The sequence below is a fragment of the Suricata suricatta genome, chromosome 13 (genome assembly GCF_006229205.1).
Source record: "Suricata suricatta isolate VVHF042 chromosome 13, meerkat_22Aug2017_6uvM2_HiC, whole genome shotgun sequence".
Lineage (NCBI taxonomy): Eukaryota > Metazoa > Chordata > Mammalia > Carnivora > Herpestidae > Suricata > Suricata suricatta.
In genome coordinates this window covers 61,583,406-61,610,673 of record NC_043712.1, presented here as the reverse complement: position 1 = coordinate 61,610,673, position 27,268 = coordinate 61,583,406, and the positions used below count along the sequence as shown (strand labels likewise).

The window sequence follows — 27,268 nt, the reverse complement described above, 5'->3', positions numbered from 1 at the left end:
TCTCCTTCTCTTCCTTACAAGTCGTTGGTTTTAAAAACTATTGGCATCCCTCTAGATAAGTCATCCTCAATCTCCAATTAGGTTTGCCTGGAATTTTCTGACCCTCATGCTATCTGAAGGCACAAGTCTTTTTCCAATGCAGAATCTTCCTGCAGGGCAGGGCATTTTCAGCTAATATATGGGGGAGGGGAGGTGACCACAAGCATTAGATTTGGCATATGTCTTATTACACAAATTAGAGTCAGTGGTAAAGCTTACTTTGGGATAATATACTTTAAATTTTGACTAGGAAAAAGAAATCATTAAAAAAGTTAATTATAAACTTTTAATCTCTACTACATACATATACGAGCTGTTTCCTCAATCTAACTGAAGTGAGAACCCACAAATAAAAATACTTTGAGGCAAATGAGAGTGAAAACAGGGTCTGATTCAATTATGTTTACATATGTATGTGTATATATACATAATTTAAGTAAATGAAATCCAGAGACCTCGTTCAGATTTTCCTTAAATTTCTAATAAAAACCTTGTCTCAAATTATAGGAATTTTCCCTTAAGCACCAGATTAAAGAAAATTCCTCTTACTCCAGATTGCAGTTCTTTGGTTCCTTTAATTACTAAAATTGCAATAGTATTATTTCCTTCTCACTTTTAAAACACAGTCTCTAATAACATTAAATAATTCTGGATTAGCTTTGGAATACAAGTTTAATTCAAAGAACACAAGAGCAATGTAACATTTTCTCCTAAGGGGGAATAAAACCTAAATCCCTAGCCATGAACTCTAAGAAAATGTTATTTTAAAAATCTAGTTGGGGTATGCTTGTACATAATGTACATAAACAGGTAATACTGGTTATACTGAGGTTAACAGGTTATACTCAGACGAGATAAGTTGAAAGAAATGTATAGACTAAGTCTATTTATATAATGCTATGGTCTGAATTTTGTATGCCCCACCTTGAAAATTCGTATGTTGAAATCCTAACCCCCAAAAGATCATGTGATGGTATTAGTAGATGGGGCCTTTGGAAGATGGTTGGTCGTTAAAGTGGAGCCATCATGAATGGGATTAGTGCCTTATGAAAGAGGCTCCATAGAGATCCTCACCATGCTGACATTCAGATCCTAGAAGTCCCAACCTCCAGAAGTGTGAGAAATACATTTGTTTATAAGCCTCCAAGTCTCTGGCACTTTGTTATGGCTACTCAGAAGGACTAAGACACAGAATTGTTAAGGACATATATGCTAGCAATCTATAATTTTTAATTGTACACTCAGGTATCTTCCCTAGTCAAGAGGCCTTACCAAATGGAATTATTCTAAACTTGTTTTTTTAAGAAAGACCCTATATATGACCCCTCTATTAATACAGATCCTCAAATGAGTGAACTCAATCAATACAATTTTATCATCTATCACTGTGTTCCTAGCAATTTAGACGCTAGGTCCTTCTCAAATTCCATTGGTATATTTTCATGAGAAGCTTTGTACAAATATAGAATGGTCACTCTAAATCCACACTGCCATCCAAAAATAGGAAGCAACAAATCAGGAACAAGAGAGATATTAAACAGCTGTGGCACCCGGCTTAGGAAACAGCCCCAGTGATGCATGCTCATCTCCTGGTACTTGTACCCTTGCGTGGCCCCCTCCCACAATGAATAGGGCACCTATGTGTAAACAATGCCTAAAAGGCAGAGTGTAACTTCTGAGGCTAATGTATAAGTAATGCTGTGGCTTCTGCATTGGACTCCTCACTCTAGATACCTCAAGGTATCATTCAGTGAGGCCATGTGCCAATAACCAGTGCTAACTGGCAGGGGTGTGAAGAGACCACGTTAGCAGTGCATCCTCCAGCCCCAGGCTAGCCTTTAGATGACTGCAGCCCAGAAGTGTAATTTGTCAGGTAGCAACAATATGGTAACATAATCAACAGTGAGAAAGGATCACTTCAGTCTGTTAAAAGTGTATAAATAAAAAAAAACAGGTGACAAGTGCACAGATGTAAAGATAAGCAAGTCTCATGGCTTAGAAAGCATCAGGAAGGAGCGCCTGTTGCCAACTCTGTCTGTGTCTCTGAAGAAGCAAACAGAGATCTCACAGGATGAATAAAATATTGGGGCAGAAATACTTGAGAGGTCAATAGTGCTTTTCAAAGTCATAATCTTTTTTGCTGAATAAAATCAAAGCCACTTCTAGGATTTCCACCACCCCCATTTTTTAAATTACCATCAGCCTGCCTCCATTCCTGTAGAGTTTCTAACCTTGGACTCCAGATCTGTGTTTCAAAACCTGGGAGGGGCTCAACTGGTGGTGAATTAATTAATTAGTGGACTGAAAGAAAAGAATCCTAGCCAGATCATTCAGTTTCAAGCCTGACAACTCAGGCCTTAAATAAAACACCCAATCACTTAGACACATGCTTCTTATTTCTATTCTTACATAGAACATTTTGAAACTTACGCTATGTACTTAGCCTTTGATACAGTCTTAAAAACCAAAACATTATAGAAATCATCCTGAGAATGCAGAATAACAAAAGGTACTTGAATTCCGTAACAAATGTGGCAGCCCAATAAACCAGTAAACCATTTTCAAATACTTTTCATGGAGAAATGTCACAGTGTTTCCCCAGTATTAACTATTTTCACATCAACCAGATGACACAGTCTTTCCTATGCCAAGACTTGAATGATCTTTTTTAAAGAAATCACTCTCTCCAGATTAATACAAAAATGTTCATGAAAGTTGTAAAGAAAGCTTATAGATCCAACTACTGAAAAAAACAGATGAACAGGGAAAAGATTATATATAATATACAATATTATAGGATAAGATAAATCATTCTCACAGCCCCTGCACAAAGATGAAACTATGGAAAAAAAACTAAATCATTTTTAGAAAAAAAATCAGATAGCCTTATACTTCAACAGTTTTAACTTTTCAATTATTTTTATTTATATACATAGTAGGCTGGTATAATGATCCTCAATTTAAAAAGAGGGAAACTGGAAGTTTGGAGTAGCAATCATTTATCTACCAAAGCCTTACAGCTAATAAGTGTGAAGGAGGGGCACCTGGATGGCTCTGTCAGTTAAGGGTCTGACTCCATGCTCCATGCTGGAGGGCAGAGCCTGCCTGGGATTCTCTCTCTCCCTTTCTCTCTCAAAATAAATAAATAAACAAACATTAAAAAAAATTTTTTTACATTTATTTGTTTTTGAAAGACAGAGACAGACAGAGCACAAACGGGGGAGGAGCAGAAAGAGAGGGAGACACAGAATCTGAAGCAAGCTCCAGGCTGAGCTGTCAGCACAGAGCCCGACGCAGGGCTTGAACTCACAAACCATGAGATCATGACCTGAGGCAAAGTTGGACGCTTAACCAACTGAGCCACTCAGACGCCCCAATAAACATTTTTTCTTTCATGTGAAGGAATTGGCTCTGGGTATAAGTGTACATGGTTATACTACTTGAGTAGTAGAGATTTTTTTTTAAAAGCAAAAATCTTGATTTTTTTTTACATGAAACCTCCTAATTTTTAAACATGGCAAAAACAAACAAACAACTATTATTTATAAATAAATACTCTGTTAGTTACATACAGCTAGCAGGCTACTACTCTCCAACCCATGATATTAACTGGTCACTCTGAAAATCACACTGCTTGCTGTGGATGAAAGATGGTCTACTGCTCAGGCTTTATTTACAGATGAGAAACCATACTATCTAAAACAAGTACTAAAACAAGAACAGGATCCAAAATTCCAGACAGCTTAAAAGATCTACAATCAAAGCTCCTAATAGTCAGAGAGTCATTTCTCTTTACTCTTTCCCCAAACTAATACCACACCAGACTATCACATCAGCTGAAATATCAGCAGTCAGGCTCACTAGAGTGAAAAATGAAGTACAGCTGTGATGATCTGTGATGCCTACAGCCACCTCCACCACCTGGCCTGTTCCTCTGGCCCATCCTGTCCCCTTTTGGGCACACCTCACATTCAACCTGGTTCCTGGTTGCTATTGACAGTTGCCTGATGCTGTTTGCCCTACCTTTCAGACACCCAGGAAGATTGTTTGCCCAGAGCTGAGTATTTACTAAGACCATGGCCATCCCACCTGATTTTATCCTTCAGTTTTGCTGCCCCATCTAGATGGCTATATGCCAAACTGGATTCTTACCTACAGCTCCCAGATCATCTCTCTGCTCCCTTTGTCTTAACTTCTCATCCGAACCCTTCACCCTGCAGCCACCTTAACCTGGCATTGACTACTCTGGGTCCAAAATAATTAAATCCTTCAGGAAAAGGAGACTGCAAGTTCAAAAGATCATCATTAAGTAACAAATTAAGTCTCTGAGCTCTTATCCTGTTGAAGTAATCACAAATTCAATACAATTTAGGATTCTACTCACAGATTGCTGAATTAATAAATTCCTAGAATAAGTCATTATAAAGGTTATAAAAATTACTTAGAAACAAAAAATAATAAAATAGAGTGATAAATTTTGAACAGGGAATTTATATGTTAGCCCAATTAGCTCTACCAAAGTAATCTATTAAACATTAAAGGACGGGAAATTCGCAAGATATGTACCAAAAGTCTACTTGCGTCACTTACACTCAGAACACTTTAAACACAAAAAATGTCAGAAACAATGGTTAATTTCCTACAGTAGCCCTCAAAAGTGCATTTAACCTATGGAAGAGCTGAATATTATGTATCTGCAGGAAAACTGAATTGCTGGGGCAATAAGATAAGATACAATGGTAACATTCTTGTTTTTTAATATGAAAAGTAGATTTAAGATATGATAATGGTGGACAGGAACAGGGGGATAAATAAGATAAAGAAAAAGACATTTTACTGAATACTTAATTTGTGCCAGATAAAATTAAAAGCCAGCTCAGTGGTCTCTTAAAAAACTATCTTGCAGGGCACCTGGGTGACTCAGTTGGTTAAGCATCCGACTTTGGCTCAGGTTATGATCTTATAGTTCGTGGGTTCGAGCCCCATGTTGGGCTCTGTGCTGCCAGCTCAGAGCCTGGAGCATGTCTTCGGATTCTGTGTCTCCCTCTCTCTCTGACCCTCCCCTGCTCATGCTGTCTTTCTCAAAAATAAAATAAAACATTAAAAAAAAAACCTATTTTGCAACTAAAACTTAATGTTTATACTACTAGTATTACACACTACCACTTCTATTACAAAGTATACACATAAAAAATTAACTAAAGTGACAATTATTCCTTAGATGATTATATATGGTAATTGTGCTTTAAAGACTTTCCCTAAAATATTAATAAATTTAACAGTTAATGCTTCATTTTTTAAGTGTCTTGATTTAAATGCCTAGTTTTAAATTCAGCTATTATTTATTAACTTTTTTAGTTGAAAAAATATTCACAGAAGGACATTTTACAGTCAACAGAAACATACATTTTAAATGTAAAGTCAATGGATTTTAACAACTGTCTACACCTGTATAACCATTACACAATCCAGGAAATTTCCATCACCCTCAAAGGTACATCTTCCCAATTAATTCCAAATGTTTCCCGCTGACCACAAGTCTGAGCCAATCACTGATATGCTCTCTGTCTCTATGGAATAGAATAGACAGATTTCCAAGAGCTTCATATAAATAAAATCATGTACAGCTGTTTCAATTCTTGATTTTAATGGGTGCTTTAATTAAAAAAGCTATGTTACCATGAGAAGTAAATGTAAATGCAGGAATGATTACCCTCAGTCTTCTTTTTTAATTTTTTTTAATGTTTACTCATTTTTTGAGAGACAGAGAGAGACAGAGCATGCGTGGGGGAGGGCTAGAGAGAGAAAGACACAGAATCTGAAGCAGGCTCCAGGCTCTGAGCTGTCAGCACAGAGCCTGATACGGGGCTCGAACTCACAGACCACAAGACAAGACCTGAACCGACGTCAGAAGCTCAACCCAATGAGCCACCCAGGCGCCCCCCTTTACCCCCATTCTTACAACCCATCCAGCCAATGATAGACATCTGGTTAGTAAATTCCCAACTTCACAAATGCTAATCAGATGTTATTAAAAACTAATGGGGAAGTGCTGCACATTTGAAAACATGCTTAGCAAATAAATCTAAAATCCACTGAAACTTTACTTAGATGATTTTAAAGCAGGTTATAAAATTCTATCACTAGAACACTTGACTTTCAATTGAAAACTGTACTGAAATGAAAAAGACCATTTATTCTGCCTTTTCAGTAGGAAATTGGTTTCAGGATAATCAACAGTCTTAACTGGAAAAAGGGAAGTTTAATTTCCATAAAAGAAAGCCAACCAATAAATGAAGGATGGATGAGATAATTAGAAATTATGGTTACACAGAAATCATAATAAAATTACTGACTGAGGCACGTACTATTGCTGTTTAAAACACTAGACGCATAGTTGATGGGGAACTGAACATATAAATATTTCCAAAATAACACCATCCAAATCCATTAAGTCATAAAGGATAAAAATCATACACTGAAGAAATATGATTAGCCCCTAATCCAGTGGTCATTTTTAACATCCTGAATGGTAATTTAGGCATTATATGTTTTCTGATACAATGCAACATATTCTACTAATGCACAAGCCTATGGATTTAACTGCCGGTTCACAAGACATACAGAGAATGGAGAAAACAAGTTAAAGCATACCACAAAGAAGAAACCATAGAAATTCAAAAGATGGAACATTCCATAAGAGATCTGGCCTCTGTCATAAATCAGTGTTAGCAACAAGGGACCATGAACGTGTAAGAGAGGTTAAGGGCACAACAATCATACACAATGTATGGTCCTAGATTACATACTGCTTTGGACTTTTTTTTTTTTAAATGTTTTATTTATTTTTGAGAGAAAGAGAGACAGTGTGGGCAGGGGAGGGTCAGAGAGAGAGGGAGACACAGAATCTGAATGCAGGCCCCAGGCTCTGAGCTAGCTGTCAGCACAGAGCCCAATGCGGGGCTCAAACTCACGAACTGTGAGATGACCTGAGCCGAAGCCAGACCCTCAACCGACTGGGCCACCCAGGCGCCCCTGCTTTGGACATTTTGGATTGATGGAGGAAATACGAATATAATCCAGGTATACAGATGATGCAGTATGTACCAAAATGGAAGAATGGGCCACTAACTAAAAAAATAAGTGATAAAACTGCACTAGTGAACATAAAAAAAATAGTGTATTATACATACATATGTACATATCCTGTTTTTATAAATATAAACGGGTTTTACTTTTTATTTTTAAGGAAGATTTTCTAAATTTCTCAAGGGTGTACAGGTTTTGGACATGACACTTTTCACAAAATGACAAAACAGAAGTTTTGAACTTTTCTTTGTTTTTTTAATTTTTTTTACACTTACTTATTTTTGAGAGACAGAGAAACTGAGCACAAGTTGGGGAGAAGCAGAGAGAGAATGGGACACAGAATTCAAAGCAGGTTCCAGGCTCCAAGCTGTTAGCAGAGAGCCAGATGTGGGGCTTGAACTCTCAAGCTCTCTTGACCTTTCTCTCTTACGACCTGAGCCAAAGTCTGACACTTAAATGACTGAGCCACCCAGGTGACCCTCAAACTTTTAGTTTCAAAATACTCTTAACCATGAATTTGTTTTGAAAGGCACTTTCACTGAAAATTTCACCTTTACTTTGACAGGCTATATACTACCCCCTCTGAATCCAGCTAGGTAATAAGGAACCACCGACTTATCACCACAGGGTAAACTTAACACTTCATAAAATGATGTAATGCACTGATCTTTTATATTCCTCTTCTACAGTGAGTGGTACAAAAGTTTTTCTTAATTTAATTTAATTAAAAATTTAAAGGTTATTTTGAGTGAGACAGAGACAGCACAAGTGGGTAAGGGGCAGAGAGAGAGAGAGAGAGATGTGTAGAGACAATTTCAAGCAGGCTCCACATTGATAGTGCAGAACCCCATGCAGGGCTCAAACCCACAAAACTGTGAGATGGTGACTTGGGCCAAAACCAAGAGTTGGACGTTTAACCAACTGAGCAACCCAAGCGCTCCAAGATTTTTACTTTCACCATAATTTGTTATCAAAGCTCCTACCACTTCAGATGATTTTGACTCCACAAGACCACACAAAGTACATTACTTGTAAATATGCACACTGAAGACAAAAGAATAGTTAAGCCAATAATCTCACTTCTTCTGCCACACATGACACCTGACCATCTGACAAAATAGGGCATGAGCTTATCAATCCTGTTTGAGTATGTGAGTTATTTTGAGTACTTGTAAAACTAACTTCCTCTGTTTTTTAGACAAAAAAATAACCTATGTACTGACACTTTATTCTCAAGCCTCCTCCACACTCTACATTAGGTCCTTCTGAATACATAAAGATGAAGGGAGAATCCATTTCAGAAGCCCTGAGTGTAAAAGGATGGATCAAGCATCAGTCCATTTGGAATATTTCCTTTCTGACAGCTTTTCCTCCAGACTTTTTAACATTCCCACACCACCATCCAGGTCAAGCACTAAAAAGGCTTACAATGTTCAAAATTCCTCAATAACTCCAAAAAAAGGTCATCAAGGCTGCAGTCTAATTTTTTAGGGAACTCTCATTCTTTCGACAAATCTTTAATCAGATGATTTAACAGACTTCAACCAGATCAAATGTCCACTTACTTAGTTTTGATGTTTTATCTTTTAAGGTACCCATGTTATACCTCGATCCTCCTTTGCTAGTATTAATAAATTTCCTTTTCTTAGAAGTTTCTCTGTTTCACTACCTAGCATCATTTGAACTCCAGGCTCCTGCTTTAACCAGCCAGTCATGGCTGCAAAGATTTTCACCACAGCCAAGAGCGGTAATCCTCCTGCCAAGCTGGCTTCTAACCAAGCAAAGGAATGAACTCAAGTCCATCTCCAGATTGCCTACCTGGCACTTTCCTAACCAATCAAATCCGTGTTGATCTGAGAGCATAAAATCCTGGAAGGATTTCTAACTCTAAATATGTCAAATATAGAAAACTACACTTCTACATGCCAAAATACAACCATAAACAAAGTCAAAAAGCCAACACCAAACTTCGGACAAATATGACAATCAATTTTCAGTAAATCTGCCAAGGGGTCAATTTTTTTTTTCACTAGTAGTAAAAAAACAACAATAAGATTATAAAAAAGAAGTTTCTTATTTATAAAATTATCAAGTGTTCTGGTTTTTAAAAATTTTTAATGTCTTTTTAAAATTTATTTTTGATACAGAGAGAGACAGAGCATGAGAGGGGGAGGGGTAGAGAGAAGGAGACACAGAACCAGAAGCAGGCTCCAGGCTCTGAGCTAGCTGTCAGCCAAGAGCCTGACGCCGGGCTCGAACCCACGAATGTGAGATCTGACCTGAGCCAAGGCCAGAGGCTTAACCGACTGAGCCACCCAGGCGCCCCTCAAGTGTTCTGTTTTTAACAAATCCCATGCTCACCTCACAGCCACCTTCTCTGGAGGTTCTTCACACTGACAATATCACATCTGGTTTCCCAAGATGCGCCCCTACCCACAACTTGGGGACATCTCTTCTGACCAGAAACAAATGACTGAACCAAGAATAGTCCAGGCAGAACTCAGTATATTCTATTCAACAGCACAATCTCCAAAACAGAATGGCTTCAGCCACCCAGATTTTTTCCTGGGCAGTATGAACACTTTTACTGTCACACCAAAGGCCATTTCTCCAGGATTTCCTTTAATATTGTACAAACCCCAAGAATCCTGGCTACTTCCCTCTTTCTATAAAGCTGTTATGATTTATCCTGTAATCCATGAGGTTTCTATACCCAGTGATTAGGTAAGTATTGAGACCAAATGCCCCCATTTAAAAAGCTACCTCCTTATTCTATTTTTCTTGAGAACTTGCATAGGCTTTTTATTCTCCTATGAATTTTTGCTGCAAAGCACAATAAACACCAGGAAAGATGGAAAAACAAATTTAAAAAAAGCACCACATTTGGGTAAGCTTAAGAAGTCAAATTTTAAGATAGAATCTACAACCTATGTTTAATATACTCAGAGATGACACAACTATCCCAGAAACATTTTTATCAACTATTTCTATGAGCATAAGAGAAAAAACAAAAGCAAAAATGGCCTTAATCATTGTTATTAATGATTTGCCTTAAACAGAAAAGGAAATCACTAAAGTTTAGGTGCGATGTTAGCTAGTCCCACCAACTTCTGGTCTAATCATTGTATATTCCAAATTATTAAACTGTGTACGAGAATGGGCACCTGGATGGCTAGGTCGGTTAAGCGTCTAACTTTGGCTCAGGTCATGATCTCATGGTTTGTGAGTTCGAGCCCCGCGCCAGGTTCTGCGCTGACAGCTGGCTCAGAGCCTGGAGCCTGTCTTCAGATCCTGTGACTCCTCTCTCTGACCCTCCCCTGTTCACGCTGTCTCTCTCTCTCTCTTTCAAAAATAAATTAAAAAACATTAAAAAAAATTAAAGGTCTCTTGCTGCAGCGACGCGAGTGGGAGCACCAGTCGGTGGGCCTGAAGCGGAACTCGACGGATCACTTTAAGAAAATGGCAGACAAGCCAGACATGGGGGAAATCGCCAGCTTCGATAAGGCCAAGCTGAAGAAAATGGAGACGCAGGAGAAGAACACCCTGCCGACCAAAGAGACCACTGAGCAGGAGAAGCGGAGTGAAATTTCCTAAGAACCTAAAGGATTCCCCACCCCCGTCATCTTCGAGACACCCTAGTCATGATGTGGAGGAAGAAGAGCCACCTGCAAGATGGACACAAAGCGACAAGCTGCACTGTGAACCCAGGCACTCCGTGCCGACGCCACCGGCCTACTGGGTCTCTGAGGGGACCCCCCCCCCCCATCAGACTGCCAAATTCTCCGGTTTGCCCTGGGATATTATAGCAAATTATTTGTATGATTAATGACAATAAAACACACCTCGTGGCAAAAAAAAAAAAATTAAAAAAATTTTTTTGAACTATATACAAGAAAATAACTTTCAAAGGGAGGAGGAAAGCATGACAGAGTCAAGTAGCAAGCTGAGGGAAGAAAGAACTTATCTAAAGAACTTCAAAAACAATCTCCTTCTGGTGGGTGGGAGTAGAAGACACCTCCAACTCACTCTTTTCCAGTGAACAGAGAAGCAATACTAGCTTCCACACCAACAAACAAAAAGATAAGGGACACCACTCTGGAGGAGCTCCTGGCCTACTCTGTAAAACATGCCACTAAGGTACTCCTGCAGATGAATGGACCAGGGTAAAATGGGACTAAAAAAATAAAGCTCTTCCTTGATTCTCATAAATAAATGAAATTTATAACTCTTGTGTAAATACTGGCTATTCCCAAGCACACTTTGCAATGATTTAGACAGACCTCTCAATGTCCTGTGTTACACGCAGTATGCACAGACATTTTCCTACAACACTGACTAACCATGCCCTCATGCGAGATGTTTTGATGAGAATAGAGAGAACCCGTAAGAAAGACCTAAGAATCATACTTCAGTTAGGAAAAAACTGCCTGTATTCAAATTATAAAGCACTCTAACTTCATAGGATGCAGTTCAATGTTTTTCTAGGGGAAAAAAAATCAATTACTGGCCCTTACACCACTTTTACAACTTCACTAAATGGACCACAAGTTTATAAAAACACAGCTTAGGGGCATTCTTTTCTTTTTTTTTTTTTAATTTTTTTTAATGTTTTTTATTTATTTTTGAGAGACAGAGAGAGACAGCGCGAGCAGGGGAGGGTCAGAGAGAGGGGGAGATACAGAATCTGAAGCAGACTCCAGGCTCTGAGCTAGCTGTAAGCACAGAGCCCGACGCGGGGCTAGAACCAACGAACCGCGAGATCATGACCTGAGCCGAAGCCGGACGCTTAACCGACTGAGCCCCAGGCGCCCCTGGGGCATTATTTTCTAACCTTATGTGCCAAACTCAGAAAAGGGTTTTCACAATAGTTGATCAATTTTTTTTTAAAGAGTAGTTTTAAGTTCAAAACAGCAAAGCTGAGTACAGAAATCTCCCATATACCCCATCCTCCCAAATATGCACAGCCTTCCCTGTTGGTCAAATCTTTAAAACCAAAAACATGTTCTTTCTGGAAAGAAATCAGGACATTATCATAGAAAAAGTAATCTCAAAATTCCAACCACAATTTAAAGTCCCACTGTTGTATGCATTTTCAATAATATGTTAGGAAATCACTTTAATACTTACCATATAACATCCAATAAGGAAAGCAGCATTTGCTTGTTTTCTCTGATCAGAGCCAGTAAAATGAATAATTTTCTTCCTCACCATTGTGATGGACTACATAAAGATAAACAGCTGTTACTATTTTCTCTTTAATTTCAAGTTTTCTAAAAGTTCACTTTGTGATGAAAATAAATTCCAAATCTTAACAACATATAAGCATTTATATTAGCAAGAACTTTAAAATGATTAACTCTGGGGTGCCTGGGTGGCTCGGTGGGTTGAGCGTCCGGCTTCGGCACAGGTCACGATCTCACAGTTAATGGGTTCGAGCCCCGCATCAGGCTCTGTGCTGACAGCTAGCTCAGAGCCTGGAGCCTGCTTCAGATTCTGTATTTCCCTTTCTCTCTGACCCTCCCTGCTCGTGCTGTCTCTCTCTGTCTCTCCAAAATAAATAAATAAATAAATAAATAAATAAATAAATAAATAATAAAATTTATATAAAAAATAAATACATAAAATGATTAACTGTCTCTCCAAAATAAATAATAAACAATAGAATTTATATAAAAAATATACAAAATGATTAACTCATACTCAAAAATACCATATACCTTCCCATAATAGACATGTTCTTGGATTAAAATGAATGTACAATTAAGGAGTAAGGAAAGGAGATGAACAGGTGTATGTTTGGAGTTTATGCTCTGAAAGAATATATAAGATACTAGATGAGGCAGGGCAGGGGGGTATGTGGGGAGGGAGACTTTTTCTGGTTTTGTTTTTATATCTATTCCCAAAATCTTTATATTAGAATAAAAGGGTAAATTAAAACAGGCAAAAATAATTCATTCTGTTACAAATCAGGATAGTAAATGAGGTAAGACGGCAGAGAGAGAGGGTGGAACAGAGGTAACAGGGCATAAGTGGGCTCTTGTGTGGGTTGCTAATGTTCTGTTCTTGATTTGATGACCAAGATGATTACCTACATATATTCAATTTGTGAAAGTTCATTGAGCCTGTATACTCAAGATCTGTACCTATTTTTGTACATATATTATACTTTAATAAAAAGTTAAAAAAAAAGGATATGGAATTTAAAAACCAAAAAAAGCATAGATTAGTTAGTACCTCCTCACCTGTATTTCACTAACGTGAACAGAAACAGATTCAGGTAAGTATAAGGAAAAGAATATATTGAGTTCAAAAAGCACATGTTTCTTGGCTTCTGTGAGTCAATGATGAATGTGTACATTTTGTTTACATCGAGTAAGAGATCCAAGTTGATTTTAAAAACAAAAACAAAAACAAAACCTAACCAGCCATAGAGCAACACAAGCACAAGACACTTAAATTCAAACTCTACACATGTTTTTATCACTAATTGAGTAGGCAGTAATGTTTCAACCAGGTTGCATGGTCAATACCCTGAAAGTTGTTTTAGTAAATGACAAAAAATTTTAAAAAAGAAATGAAAAGGACTAATATACCAATATATTCTTGGTTGACTCAAGGATAAAAGGCTGTAGATGGTGGAGTACACAAGGGGGGGAAAGTCTTTCAAAATTAGAGCAAAGAAACTCTAGTAGGGGAGAGGAAATTATTTTTAGCTTCCTGGCCCTATATGAACAAAAGACCTGCCACTGGCAACTAGTAAAAAGGAGGAGAGTGTGGACATGAATATACAAGGCCATAAATGCTTATATTCCCATCAAGAGAAAAATAAAGCCCAGAAAAAAGAGTCTCCATCTCTACATAAATCTGTAGGACATACTATATAATACAAAAAGAAAAGGGACATTAGCATTTTGCAGGTTAGTTCATTCCTCTGGCATGTTTATGTTGGGGAATTTGAGGTTTGAGGCTCAAGGAAAGGAAAAAATTTGCCTTACTCATAAGCTTTTAATACAATTTAGTCTTTAGTTGAAAATAAATTTTAGGGGCGCCTGAGTGGCTCAGTCAGTTAAGTGTCTGACTTTGGCTCAGGTCATGATCTCACAGTTTGTGAGTTCAAGCCCCGCATCAAGCTCTGTGCTGACAGCTCAGAGCCTGGAGCCTGCTTCAGATTCTGTGTCTCCCTCTCTCTCTGTTCCTTCCCCACTCATGCTGTCTCTCTCTCTCAAAAATAAATAAAAACATTAGAAAAAAAAGAAAATTTTATTTCTTCTGTGTAGTAGTATGGTAAGTAATCACCTGGATAACATTGTTTTTAAAAAAGCAACTGCCCCTAAATCCAGCTTTTTTTTTTTTTAAGTTTTTTTAATGTTTATTTATTTTTGAGAGAGAGGAGAGTACAAACTGGGGAGGGGCAGAAATAGAGACAAAGAATCTGAAGCAGGCTCCAGACTCTGAGCTGTCAGCACAAACCTGACGCGGGGCTCGAACTTATAAACTGTGATATCATGACCTGAGCCAAAGTCAGATGGTCAGTCAACTGAGCCACCCAGGTGCCCTAGTCCAGCACTTTCTACTTGAGAATTTACAGTGACTAATTTGGAGTTGCTAGCAATGAGTTATTGTATGTGACCATAACTCAAAGTTTTTTAAATAAAGGAATGAGGTCTGAGTTCAAACTAATAGAAATATACTTTCCAACTCTCATATACAGCCTTAAAGAGATGCTGTTTGCCCCTGCCTTTCTGCTCCTTAACAGTATGTACAAAAGGTGAGGGTGAAAAGTCACAAGTAGTACAGTAGGACATTAAAGATAGAGTAGAAGTAAAATGAGGCAAGTTTCTTCACTAGTTTGCTAGCATTCTCTGTCAAAGGGAAGGCAGAAAGGTCATTGTTTGACCAAAGCAAGGGAAAATTCTCTTGTTAGGTTTCAGTTCCAGTCGAACAGACAGTAAGAGGATTCACTTTATAAACCAATTTCCACTTTGGCTTTTCAAGTATTTAAATTTTTTTATGTCTTTATTAATTTATTTTGAAAGATAGAGACAGAGACCAAGTGGGGGAGGGACAGACAGAGAGGGAGACACAGAATCTGAAACAGGCTCCAGGCTCTGAGCTGCTAGCACAGAGCCTGGCTCCAACCCATGGACTGTGAGATCATGACCTGAGCCGATGTCAGACACTTAACCAACTGAGCCACCCAGGCGTCCCTGGCTTTTCAAGTATTTGAGCATTACTGATTCAAACCAGAAGCAAACAACCCAATCAATCTCAAACCATCCAGTTAAAACTCTGGAAAACAAACCTATAGACTATGACTATATAAAACAATAAACCACATGTATGTCCCAAGCACCACTACAGTGACCAACAAGACCTTATTATTTTTTTTTAATCAAAAACAGAGGTATATTTTCCCTACTTTTCCTTCCCCAGGATCGGGCTAACAATGACTACCTAAGTCAAATCTTAAGTAAAAAAGATTTTACCTTTAATTTCTTATTTATCTTGCAACAATATCTGTAAACCATTGCCAGATTGAGTGGTCCAAAATCTGCGTAGAAGCTTTAAAAATAAAAAACAAAGACATATACATATTTACATTCTAGATGCTCTAAACATAAATGCCTTTTTGGAACTACAAGATCCAATTAAGACAAGAAAGCATATACCAAATTTTTACTGATCATACAACTTAATACTAGTGGTATTCTAGTAAACAATGCTTATAAAAAACATGGCAAGTGTTACAACAGTTAAATCTAGCCTCAATAACATCTGAAAATACCTTTTGAATTAAAAAAAAACTTTTTCCACATGTTTCCACTGGCAAAAACACAGCATCTTAGTAGCATACTAGTTTATCTCATAACTTAAAATATTAGAATTTCAAATGTGAATTATTAAATTTAGAAGGTTCTTTCATTGACTTTTCCCCTAAAGACCTATTTTATTACCAAAGGTTTTTTAAAAAAGCATTCTGTAATTATCAATCAACATATTAGTGATTTTCCAAGGCTCTTCTATTTATAAACATACCTTTAGATTCTTCAAAATAAAAAAATGTTACTAACAATCTTTTAAAAAGCAATACTTACTTCTCATATTCAAGTTCATTATCTATGCTGAAATAATGTACATTTGATGAACTCTTTGGTCTGCTGTAGAGAATGGCAAAACAAAGGCGATCTGAAATGGAAAAATTGCAATGTTCCTTCCTTCAGGTTATTAAAAAACATTTCACATAGCATGATCCAACTCTTTTCAGATGAAGTCAAATTTATATTTTTTCCATGCATGGTAAGGGTGCAATGGGCAATTTCAAAATGTTCTGCTATTTTGGAAGGTGATAAGAAATAAGCAACAATTTTTTAAAGGAGAATAGCTTTTAACCATAAATTTCAATAGCAGTAATTTTTCACATATCAATATGGCTAGACCTCTCGAGGAACCTCTCATTACAAAACTTTAGTACCACTGGGCTAAGAAATTTCAGCAAACAGCAGCATGCATTTGATAATTAGGCATCAACCTAGATTACTTGTGCTTTGTTTCACTAGGTTTTCAAGTTATCCTAAAAAGTCATTTCAATAGGAAACTGCATTTTTAAAAATAGAAACTAAAGAATGCCATCAAAAATGCTACTAAATTAATGTTCATCGCTATAGAAAACAAACCATATGTTATGTTCTTAGGGATCACTTCTTTTTTTGGTCTGGAATCACTACTTTCATTGTAATTTTTACAATTAGACAAATTACCATTACAACAGAAGCAATGAGAGGTTTTTCCATGAGGAGTGTGAGATGAACTTGTGTTGCATAAATGCAGTTAGGCTGCTGTGAAGTTTAGCAAGAATGGTTAAGGAGTAGCTCAGAGGCTCCACCCTTCCTCCCACGCCTCACCCCCAAAAAGTTGCCTAAAAATCTTCAGTGAAGCAGTCACCTGCAATACCTCTTAGTAGTAATAGTGCTAGGCGAATATTCACATTCTGATTGTGGCAAAATCAAGTACAGCCTTCAAAATAGTAAAATATAAAGACCGCCCAGCTGGTATCTTTTCCCCAAATGGGAATTCAAACAATTTCTGTCTACAATTCAACTCACACACTCATTGTATTTACTTCCATGCAAACTCCTCAACTGAAATGTCTTGCAACCACACTCAAACAGATGCCGGAGTTTATTCCTTTACAACCACAAATGAACCTTGATGCCTGTGCACAGAATGACCTGGGATTTTACTCCCTTGGGTGAGGAGACACAACTCCTCTACCAGCCAGGGGTGTAAGGACACCAGGTTCCCAACTGCACATGTCAGTGTGGATTCGCCCCAAAGCAAGACCACGTCTGGGTACAAGGAGTCCGGGGTGGCCACCCACGCCCGTGAGACAGCACGGGCCTGGCCCGAAATGGAAAGGCAGCCCTTTGCCGGCAATTGGCGCCTCCTCGCCTCCCCCAGCGACACCGCCAGACGACCAGTTGTCGCGGCGGCACTGGGGAATGACCAGCCCCGCACCGCGGCACTCACCTTTGATCACCTCGGCCACCAGAGGGGTCCCTGCGCCCTCCCGGCTCATGACTCCAAAGCATCTGGAAGGCGGGGCGGAGGGAAGGACGCGATGGCCAAAGAACAACCAGCCGGGTAGAGAGAAAGCGCTGCGACCACACCCCCGAAGTTTAAAAAAACAAAGTTTAAAGGGCCCTGCCCAGGAGCAGGGCACAGCGACGCCCCTCGGCCACCCACCAACACCGCAAACGCCGTCGAGCCAACCCCGGAAGTTCAAAACTTCTCAAAAGGCCCCAAACAGAGCGGCGACAGAGTGGGGTGCGGAAAGGAGCCCAAGCGGCCGGGGCTGAGGCTAGCCCGCCTTGGGGCCGCCTGGCGTCGTCTACAGCTCAAGGACCCGCCAAGCCACAATTCTGCACTTGAAGTCGGGACATACGGCAAAGCACCGCAGAAGCGGACGCAGACCTCATTAAAAAAAAAAAAAAAAAAAAAAAAAAAAAAGCGGCTCCGAAAGCCACTAAAAGGACTTCTCAGGAGAGAACGGAGGCTGACCTGCCCAGCTACGCCGGGGCATCTCCCACAGCTGCGCACTCCGCCGCCCTCCACGCCGCGGCCGCCAGGGGGTGCTGCTATTGGACAGGGCCAAACTGGGAGGCGGGGTCCCAGGCCGGCTTCGGCCCGCGAGGGCGGGTGGAGGAGTTCCACGCCGGAGGCCACCGGCTCCTTGGTCTCTCCAGGTGGAGACCCGCTGATGCCCAGCTCTCAGGGTGCCCCGCTCACAGGAATGCTGGCGTCTCATTTATTTGGGCTCTCCAAACTTGCTCAGGATTTAAAGGTAGGCCTAAAACTGGGGACGTGTTCCTTTAAAGGCCCTAGATTTCTCCTCCAAAAAGCATTTAGGATGGTTGAAAAACAAAACTTAAGACACAATACTAAGCATCCATTTAAAGTATTTTCTAAATCTACGTTCCTGTGTTAGTCTAAAAAATTTACGACACAGTATGAGTATGTGCATATATATATATATATATATATATATGTGCATATATATATATACACACACACACTAGGACCATTGAGTGATTTTGGTAATCTTCATTTCCTCCTGTTATTTTCCCAAATTTCCTACAGAAAAGTTATTATTTTATCTGAAAAAATTTGCAATGACTCCCTTAAAGAGAAAGGTAATACAGTAACTACTCTTTACCCTAAGTCACTTATAGTCTTAATACAATATACACATTATATCACAATATATACATCTTTGCATCAAAGGTAGGTATGCATACCTCCTAACCTTATCCTAAAATTCCCAGAAGGAACAAACACTTTAAAGGTAAAAAACAAAATAATGAATCATTTCTGTACTCTCCTGTTGGGCCTTTTTAAATGAAACAAAATCTAAAAGCCGTAAGAGAATGTATAAAATGGATACACATTTTTAAAATGGTCGTCATAGGGAACCTGGGTGGCTCAGTAGGTTGAGTGTCTGACTTTGGCTTGGGTCATAATCTCCAGGTTTGGGAGTGCACTAGCTGCTGTCAATCTGTCAGTGAGGCATGTTTCAGATCCTCTGTGCCTCTCTGCCCCTCCCCTTGCTTGCACTTTCCCCTCCAAACATAAATATTAAAAATAATACTAAAATAAAATGATCTTCATGGTGAATAAACACATAAAGCCAAAAGATAAACTGGAAAATATTTTCAAATTCATCTCAAGTTGATGCTGAACTTCAAAATACAAAAAATGCAAACTGAAACCACAAGGTACTGTTTTTCCTTGGCAATAATCAGGAGTCTAAGGCATCGTGTTGGTGAGGCTATGGGGAAATAGGCACTCTCTCAAGTTGCCTGTGAGTCAGAATATAAACGGAGAGACAACCTCCTTGAAGGGCAAGAAAAGGCAATTTGACAGAAATTTTCAAGACTGAAAACTGGCAAGGCTGCTAAATACTACCATTTATTTGGATGTATGTAAAGCATACATACACATTTGTAGGACTATATATGGTATCTTGCATAGAAAATCTCCGGAAGGATATACAAGAAACTGGTAGTAGTGGATGCATTTTAGAGGAGGAAACTGGGTGTCCAGAAATACAGAAAGGTAAGTGAGATTTATGCCTTTTCATACTGAGGAAGCTTTTGAAAAGTGAACTTGCAGACTAACAGTGTTTTTCCAAAGCTGACTCTTCATCAAGATATGATGAGCCACTGCATGGCTCAAACGGTTAAGCATCTGACTTCGGCTCAGGTCATGATCTGGCAATTCATGGGTTAGAACCCCATGTCGGGCTCTATGCTGACAGCTCAGAGCCTAGAGCCTGCTTCGGATTCTGCCCCTCCCCCACTTACACTTTCTCTCTCTCTCTCTCTCTCTCTCTCTCTCTCTCTCAAAAATCAATAAATATTTAAAAAATTAAAAAATAAAAAAGAGAACTGGTCAGTAACATTTTTTGATTTCTACCTATACATCTTGCAATCCAACTTCTTGTAATCCAATTCCAAACAAAACTAGGAATAACCTAGGAGAAAGTGGGAAGAGGTTTTTACACATAACAAGGGGGTAAAAATCAATGGAGTACGTGGCTGGCTCAGCTGAAGAGGGTGCAACTCTTGATCTCGGGAGTTATGAGTTAGAGCCTCACACTGGGTGTAGACATTACTTAAATAAAAACAAAAAAATTTTTTTAAATCACTGACTTTTGATGTCCAATTATCTTTGCATAATATATCTCAATATTCTATTGTTAGAATAATACTGCAATAAACTGCTGTGGATACGAGTGCGGGGAAGAGAGCTATTTATCAGAAACCTGGAGCTAGAAGCCGGATCTTTACAGAGTTTTGCTTAAAAGTTCATGATTCAACCTATAATCCTTCTGTAAACCCATGGATCTTCCACTTAATGTTTGTTGTCAAAAACAGAACACTGAAGATTTAAAGTAATTAAGAGTTCTTGCCTATATATGCCTGTCACCTAATGTTGCCTCTCTTACTTCTCATAGTAAAAGGAAATAAAATTTCACCATTTAAAAATAGTAACAAAAACTTTTGTTCAACATCTTCATGCCAAAGTTGTCTGTTTTGATTTGGCTTTGGGGCCTCCAATTTGCTAATTCTTCCTTTAATAAATATGTTAAATAAATGAAAAGCATTTCCCTGTATAACAAATGTAGAAATTTGGGAATAATTAATCAAACAGAGGGATAATATTCTAAACCAAGTGAGAAATACATGTAGGAGTCAGGTGGCAATGATAATACAGCATACAATTTTTAACAGAAAGAACTCTATCTGGACCTACAGACACAGTGGACTTCCCACTATTGATTTCTCTTTCCCCCTGGAACTGGACTGACTTCACAGAATCTGGCAGAGTAGCTAGAGAAGTGAACAGCTTCTCTACAAGATAAGGGAGCTCACCACAAGACAAGCAGAAAGGAGGATTCATATCCCTATGCAACAAAAAAAAACAGGTAAAAAACCAGGCTCCACCTGAATGTGACTGTCCCTCAGAGAGAGGGCCAACAGACATTAGCTTCCCATCTGTATTAGTCACTCATTTTTGAAGAGAAGGAGTGACCAAGGGGAGCAGAGGAAGAAGTGTTCATAAGAGTATTGATTTTGAAAAAGAAAACAATGACAGTGAGCAATTATTGACAGCTCAGTGCTAGGTACTGTATTCAGCTCACAATTTATGAGGTAGATACTACTACTACTATCAGTAGTTCGCAGGAAAGGAAGTCTAACCCTAAAGAGGTAAAGTGACTGAACTAAAAGCCAGGTCACAAAGCCTGTTGTAAAGAAGCAGAATTAGGACAGGCTCTTAGATTGAAGCCTGAGGTTTTTAAAACCTTTGCCTCAGAGACTTGAGCTAATGTAAAGCAAGAATAATTAAAACAATATGATGTTACCATAGCAATATACAAATATGGACGTAGGCATATATAAAAACTTAGTATATAAGGGAAATAATATTTCAAATCAGTAACAAAGAAGGCCTTATTCAATAAGGAGCAATTATTTCCATGTATGGAAAGACAGGGAGATTCCCATCGCACCTATCATATAAAATACCAGATTAAATACTTTTTTAAAGCTGTCAGACAACTATAAAAATTATAATGAATAGTTTTACAATTTAAATGGGAGATTTTTAAGCATGACACAAAACTCAAGCGATAGAAGTAAAAAACAGAAACTTAGAGGAAAATATAAATGGTTAATCATCATAACATTAAAAGTACCTACACAAAGCAATATAACAACCCAATAGAAAATAAAATAGCCAATTCAAAAAAGCTATACAAATGGTCAATAGTATATGAATAGAAAATCTTCCCAGTGGCTCATCATTTAAAAAAAAAATCCATCATCAGGAACAGATTACAGAAGAAAGCCACATGATTATCTCATTAAATACAGAAAAAGGAGGGGCACCTGGGTGGCTCAGCCGGTTAAGTGTAGGGCTTCAGCTCAGGTCATGATCTCATTGTTCGTGGGTTCCAGCCCTGCGTCATGCTCTATGCTGACAGCTCGCTAAGAGCCTGGAGCCTGTCTTCGTATTGTGTCTCCCTCTCTCTCTGACCCTCCCCTGCTCACGCTGTCTCTCTCTCCCTCTCTCTCTCTCAAAAATAAACAAAAACATTTTAAAAAATACAGAAAAAGGAATAATTAAAACCAAGTCAGTTCCAATTAAGTCTTTGTATAATGAGCCTAAAAAGGAGAACTTCCTTAACCTGATAAAGAGTATCTTCCAAATACCTCTAGCAAATACCATACTTCATGCTTTATTTTGTGAGCATCTCCCCAAAATAAAACACAAGACAAGGGGCACCTGGATGGCTCAGTCAGTTAAGCATCCGACTTTGGCTCAGGTCATGATCTCACCATGCTGACAGCTCAGAGTCTGGAGCCAGCTTCAGATTCTAGGTCTCCCTCTCTCTGCCCCTCCCCCACCCTCTCCCCCTCCCTCCCTCCCTCTCTCTCTCAAAAATAAACACACATTTTAAAAAAAGACAAAAATTCCTATCATTACAATAACTAGAAGTTCTGGCTGATGCCAAGAAAAAGAAATGAGAGAAAAAAAATTGGAAAGGAACCAACTGTCCTTATTTACAGACAATGATTATCTACCTAAGAAAAACAAGAGAATCTGTAAACAAACTATTAAATAATCTAATAAAACTTTTGCAAAGTTCCTGGATATAGATGATTAATACACAAAAACCAAGAGTTTTTCTATATACTTGTAATAACCAATTATGAAATATAATAGCACGTGCATATCCTTTATGAATATATGGCAAGATAAAGCAGGCTTATAATGGGGAAGACTCACTATCACAAAGATTACCCTCAAACTAAAGGCAATTCTTACTAAAGCCTCAATACAGTTTTTCATGGAACCTGACAAGCTGATCCTCAAATTAATCTAGAAGACAACAGAGGCCACAAAGAACTGAGACCACACTGAACAGAAAGGGGGCCCGTACCCTACTAAATAGTAAAACTTAAAATAATTTAGGCCCTGTAGTATTGGCACAGAGATAACAGACAAAAGGTAAAGATGAGAGCCCAGAAAGAAACCACATTTACATGGAAACTTCACATATGGCAGAGGTGACATTACAGATCCGTAGGAAAATTACAAATACTCAGTACACGGTATAAGGATAACTGGTTGTCCACATTGTCAGGGATGGTAGGAGGAAGTTCGAGCCTTATCTTACACTATCGGCCACCAGTCCCCAAAGAAGAAAAATATCCCAGGTGGACTCAAGTTTTTTTAATGTTTATTTTTGAGAGAGAGAGAGAGAGAGAGAGAGAGAGAGAGAGGGAGGGAGGCAGAGCATGAGTGAAGAAAGGGTAGAGAAAGAGGGAGACAGATTTTTTTTTTAATGTTGATTTTTGAGAGAGACAGCATGAGTGGGGGAGGGGAGAGAAAGAGGGAGACACAGATTTATCCTTCTTCCCCAATGCCCGCCCCCACATGGATTAAAAGTCTAGATATGAGGGACACCTGGGTGGCCTCAGCTCCTTAAGCCTGAGCTTAACTCCTGATTTTGGCTCAGGTCATGAGTTTGAGCCTCACATCAAGACTCTGCACTGAAAGCTCTCACTCTCTGACCCTCCCTTGCTCTTGCTCATGCTCACGCTCTCAAAATAAATACGTTAAAAAAAAAAAAAAGTCCAGATATAAGAAGAAAGCTTTAAAAGTTTTAGAATATCCTAACAGTGAAGGGATGGATTTTTTTAAGAAGAAACCATAAAAGGTACCAACTATGAAGCAAAGATTGAGAAATTTGGTCACATGAAGATTTAATGATTCTGTTCAATACAAGACCCCATACGCAAAATTTAAAAGACAGTTCACCCTGGAAGATAGTTACAATGCCTATAAGCAAAAGAGGATTAGTATCAGAACTTACAAACAACTATAAATCACAGAGAAAAAAGCTAACACCCCAATAAATAAAGGGGCAGAAGATGGGCAGAAGAAATTCACAAAAGACGAAACCTAACTGTCCTTGCTCCTCTTTTTAGGGCCCATGAGTATAAGTATGGTTTTAGTCTGTGCTATCCCTTGTGATGAACTAAGTTTACTGGTCAGAATAAGCTATGGCAACAACTAACGCTGAAATCTTAGTGATTTAGTTCACTATAGCAGGGGCTTATTGCTTGTCGGTGCTCCATGTATCATAGACAGAGGGTGGAAGAGGCTCTACTCTACGCAGACACCCAAGGATCCGGAACGAGTCTCCTTCAGGTGCAGGTGCACCATCTGGAATTTATCCTGGTGATTGCTTGCATAAGTAACTCCAGTGGCCTGCAGATCTAAATGCACAGATAAAAACCAAGTCCCATAATTTTATCAGTAATAATGCCTACATTTTAATCTTTATCTGTTTAACTCCTGTGTTCCTCTATCAGTTGCTCTAGAACTAAGGTGAGGGAAAAAAAGCATAATCTTATGTAAGGAGACCCAAACATCTCCACCCAATGTTACATTAGTCTCCATACTAACCTATATTTCTGAAATACTTAATAATTTTTCTTTAAAAAGGAAACCACTATAAGAACTGCAATGGTTTTCACACTTTTCAGATCATTAGAGCAAGAGAAATGAAGAAAATGTCATGGGATGCCTGGGAAGCTCAGTCAGTTAAGTGTCCGTCTCTTGATTTTGGCTCAGGGCATGATCTCATAGAGATCAAGCCCCGCATCGAGCTCTGCACTGATAGCTGGGAGGCTGCTTAGGATCCTCTCTCTCCCTCTCTGCTTGTCCCCAACTCATGCCTGCTCACACCCTCTTGCTCTCAAAAATAAATAAACTTTAAAAAAAAAAAAAAAAGAAAGAAAGAAAATGTGATCAAGGCACCAAACAGCTAGGAAAAATATAGCAAACAGAAAACAGAATGAGACGGTAGGGTAAGTCCAACAGTAAAATGCAAAACACAAGTTCATCTACAAGAATTTCAAATGGACTTTAAAAGTACATACTGTTTAATAAAGACTACTAAAACAAAAGCCTACTAAAATTAAAATGAAAAGATAGAAAAATGGTACCTCATCTTAATGCATTTTGCTTTCTTGAACTTCACAGATAGGATTTTTACAAACTAAAGGTTTGTGGCAACACTGCACCAATCAATCTATTAGCACAATTTTTTTGAACAACATTTGCTCACTTTAAGTCTGTGTGTCACATTTTGGTAATTCTCACAATTATTTCACACATTTTCACTTTTATTATATTTGTTATGGTGATCTGTGATCTTTGACGTTACCACTGTAATTGTTTTGGGATACCACAAACCCACATCCATATATGAAACAGTGAACTTCATCGATAAATGTGTGCATTCTGACTACTCCACTAACCAGCTATTCCCCTATCTCCCCTCTTCAGGCCTCCCTATTGCCTGAGACACAATATTGAAATTACCCCAATTAATAATCCTATAGTGGCCTCTAAGTGTTCAAGTGAATGGAAGAAATAACACATCCTTCACTTTAAATTAAAAGGTAGAAATTAATAAGCTTAGTGAGTAAGGAATGTCAAAAGCCTATCGATAGACTGAAAGCTTGGCCTCTTGCACCAAACAGCACATTTATGAATGCAAGGAAAAAATTCTTGAGGAAAATCAAAAGTGCTACCCCAGTGAACAAACACATCAATAAAAATAAAGTCACACAGCCTTATTGCAAATCTGGGGAAAGTTTTAGTGGTATGGACAGACCACACCAGTCATAAAATTCCCTTAGGCCAACACCCAAGCCACCAATTCTGCAAAAGTTGAGAAAGGAGGAAGCCTCAGCAGGAATGTCTGAAGTTGGAAGAGGTTGGTTCGTAAGGTTTAAGAAGCCATCCATCTTCTTAAACCTTATAAACCATGACATACAAGTGCAAGGTGAAGTGGCAAGTTATCCAGAATTAGCTAAGGTAATTAACAAAGATGGCTATACTCCACAACAGACTTTCAATGAAGATGAAACAGCCTTCCACTGGAAAATGTCATTTACGACTTTTACACCTAGTGAAAACAAGTCTATGCCTGGCTTCAGAGCTTCAAAGGACAGGCTGACTTGTTAGGGGCTAACAGCTGGTCGCTGTCAGTTGAAGCAATTGTTTCTTTACCATTATGAAAATCCTAGGGCCCAAGAATTATGCTAAATCTGGGGCACCTGGGTAGGTCAGTCGGTTGAGCATCTGACTTCGGCTCACAGTCTGTGGGTTTGAGCCCCACTATGGGCTCTGTGCTGATAGCTCAGAGCCTGGAGCCTGCTTCTAATTCTGTGTCTCCCTCTCTCTGCCCTTCCTTTGCTTGTCCTCTGTCTCTCTCTGCTTCTCAAAAAGAAATAAACAGGGGCGCCTGGGTGGCTCAGTCAGTTAAGCATCCTACTTCAGCTCAGGTCCTGATCTCAAGGTTCATGGATTGGAGCCCTGCGTCGGGCTCTGTGCTGACAGCTAGCTCAGAGTCTGGAACCTGTCTTCAGATTCTGTGACTCCTTTTCTTTCTGACCCTCCCCTGCTCACTCTGCCTCTCTCTCTCTCAGAAATAATAAAAACATTTAAAAAAGCATTAAAAAGAAAAACATTAAAAAAAAATTTTTAAAGAATTATGTTAAATCTACTCTATCTGTGCTCTACAAATGGAACAACAAAGGCACATCTGTTTATTGTATGGTTTACTGAATATTTTAAACCCACTGTTGAGACCTACTGCTCAGAGGAAAAAAATCTTCTCAAAATATTACTGCTCATTGACCATGTTTCTGGTCACTCAAGAACTCTGCTGGGGCACGATGAGACAAATGGATTCATGCCTGCTAAGAGAACACTCATTCCAGAGCCCATTGTTCAAGGAGTCATTGTAACTTGCAGGGAAGGGTCGGAGAGAGAAGAAGATACGGAATCCGAAGACAGGCTCCAGGCTCTGAGCTAGCTGTCAGCGCAGAGCCCAACATGGGGCTGGAACCCACGGACTGTGCAATCATGACCTGAACCGAAGTCAGACGCTTAACCAACCCAGGCACCCCCATTTTAACTTTTAAGTCTTATTATTTAAGAATTATGTTTTGTAAGGCCATACCTGCCATACACACTGGTTCCTCTGATGGATCTAGGC

The 27,268-nt window shown here is 38.9% G+C and overlaps 1 protein-coding gene and 1 pseudogene across 7 annotated transcripts in view; one reads left to right on the top strand and one right to left on the bottom strand.

Annotated features, from left to right (window-relative positions):
- CDC14B (cell division cycle 14B) overlaps positions 1–27,268 on the bottom strand; it is a 102,992-nt gene that overhangs the window by 37,981 nt on the left and 37,743 nt on the right. For 5 of the 7 annotated variants that reach the window (XM_029920322.1, XM_029920321.1, XM_029920324.1 and 2 more), the window contains exons 2-4: positions 16,224–16,314; positions 15,615–15,690; positions 12,256–12,348 (exon numbers count right to left, since the gene is read on the bottom strand). In XM_029920322.1, coding sequence (XP_029776182.1) covers positions 12,256–12,348; positions 15,615–15,690; positions 16,224–16,314 — 260 coding nt within the window. Of the gene's footprint in view, positions 1–12,255; positions 12,349–15,614; positions 15,691–16,223; positions 16,315–17,655; positions 18,105–27,268 lie in introns of those variants that run through there. The other 2 variants (XM_029920323.1, XM_029920326.1) reach the window with 1 other exon arrangement.
- On the top strand, positions 10,543–10,768 carry LOC115276325 (annotated as a pseudogene).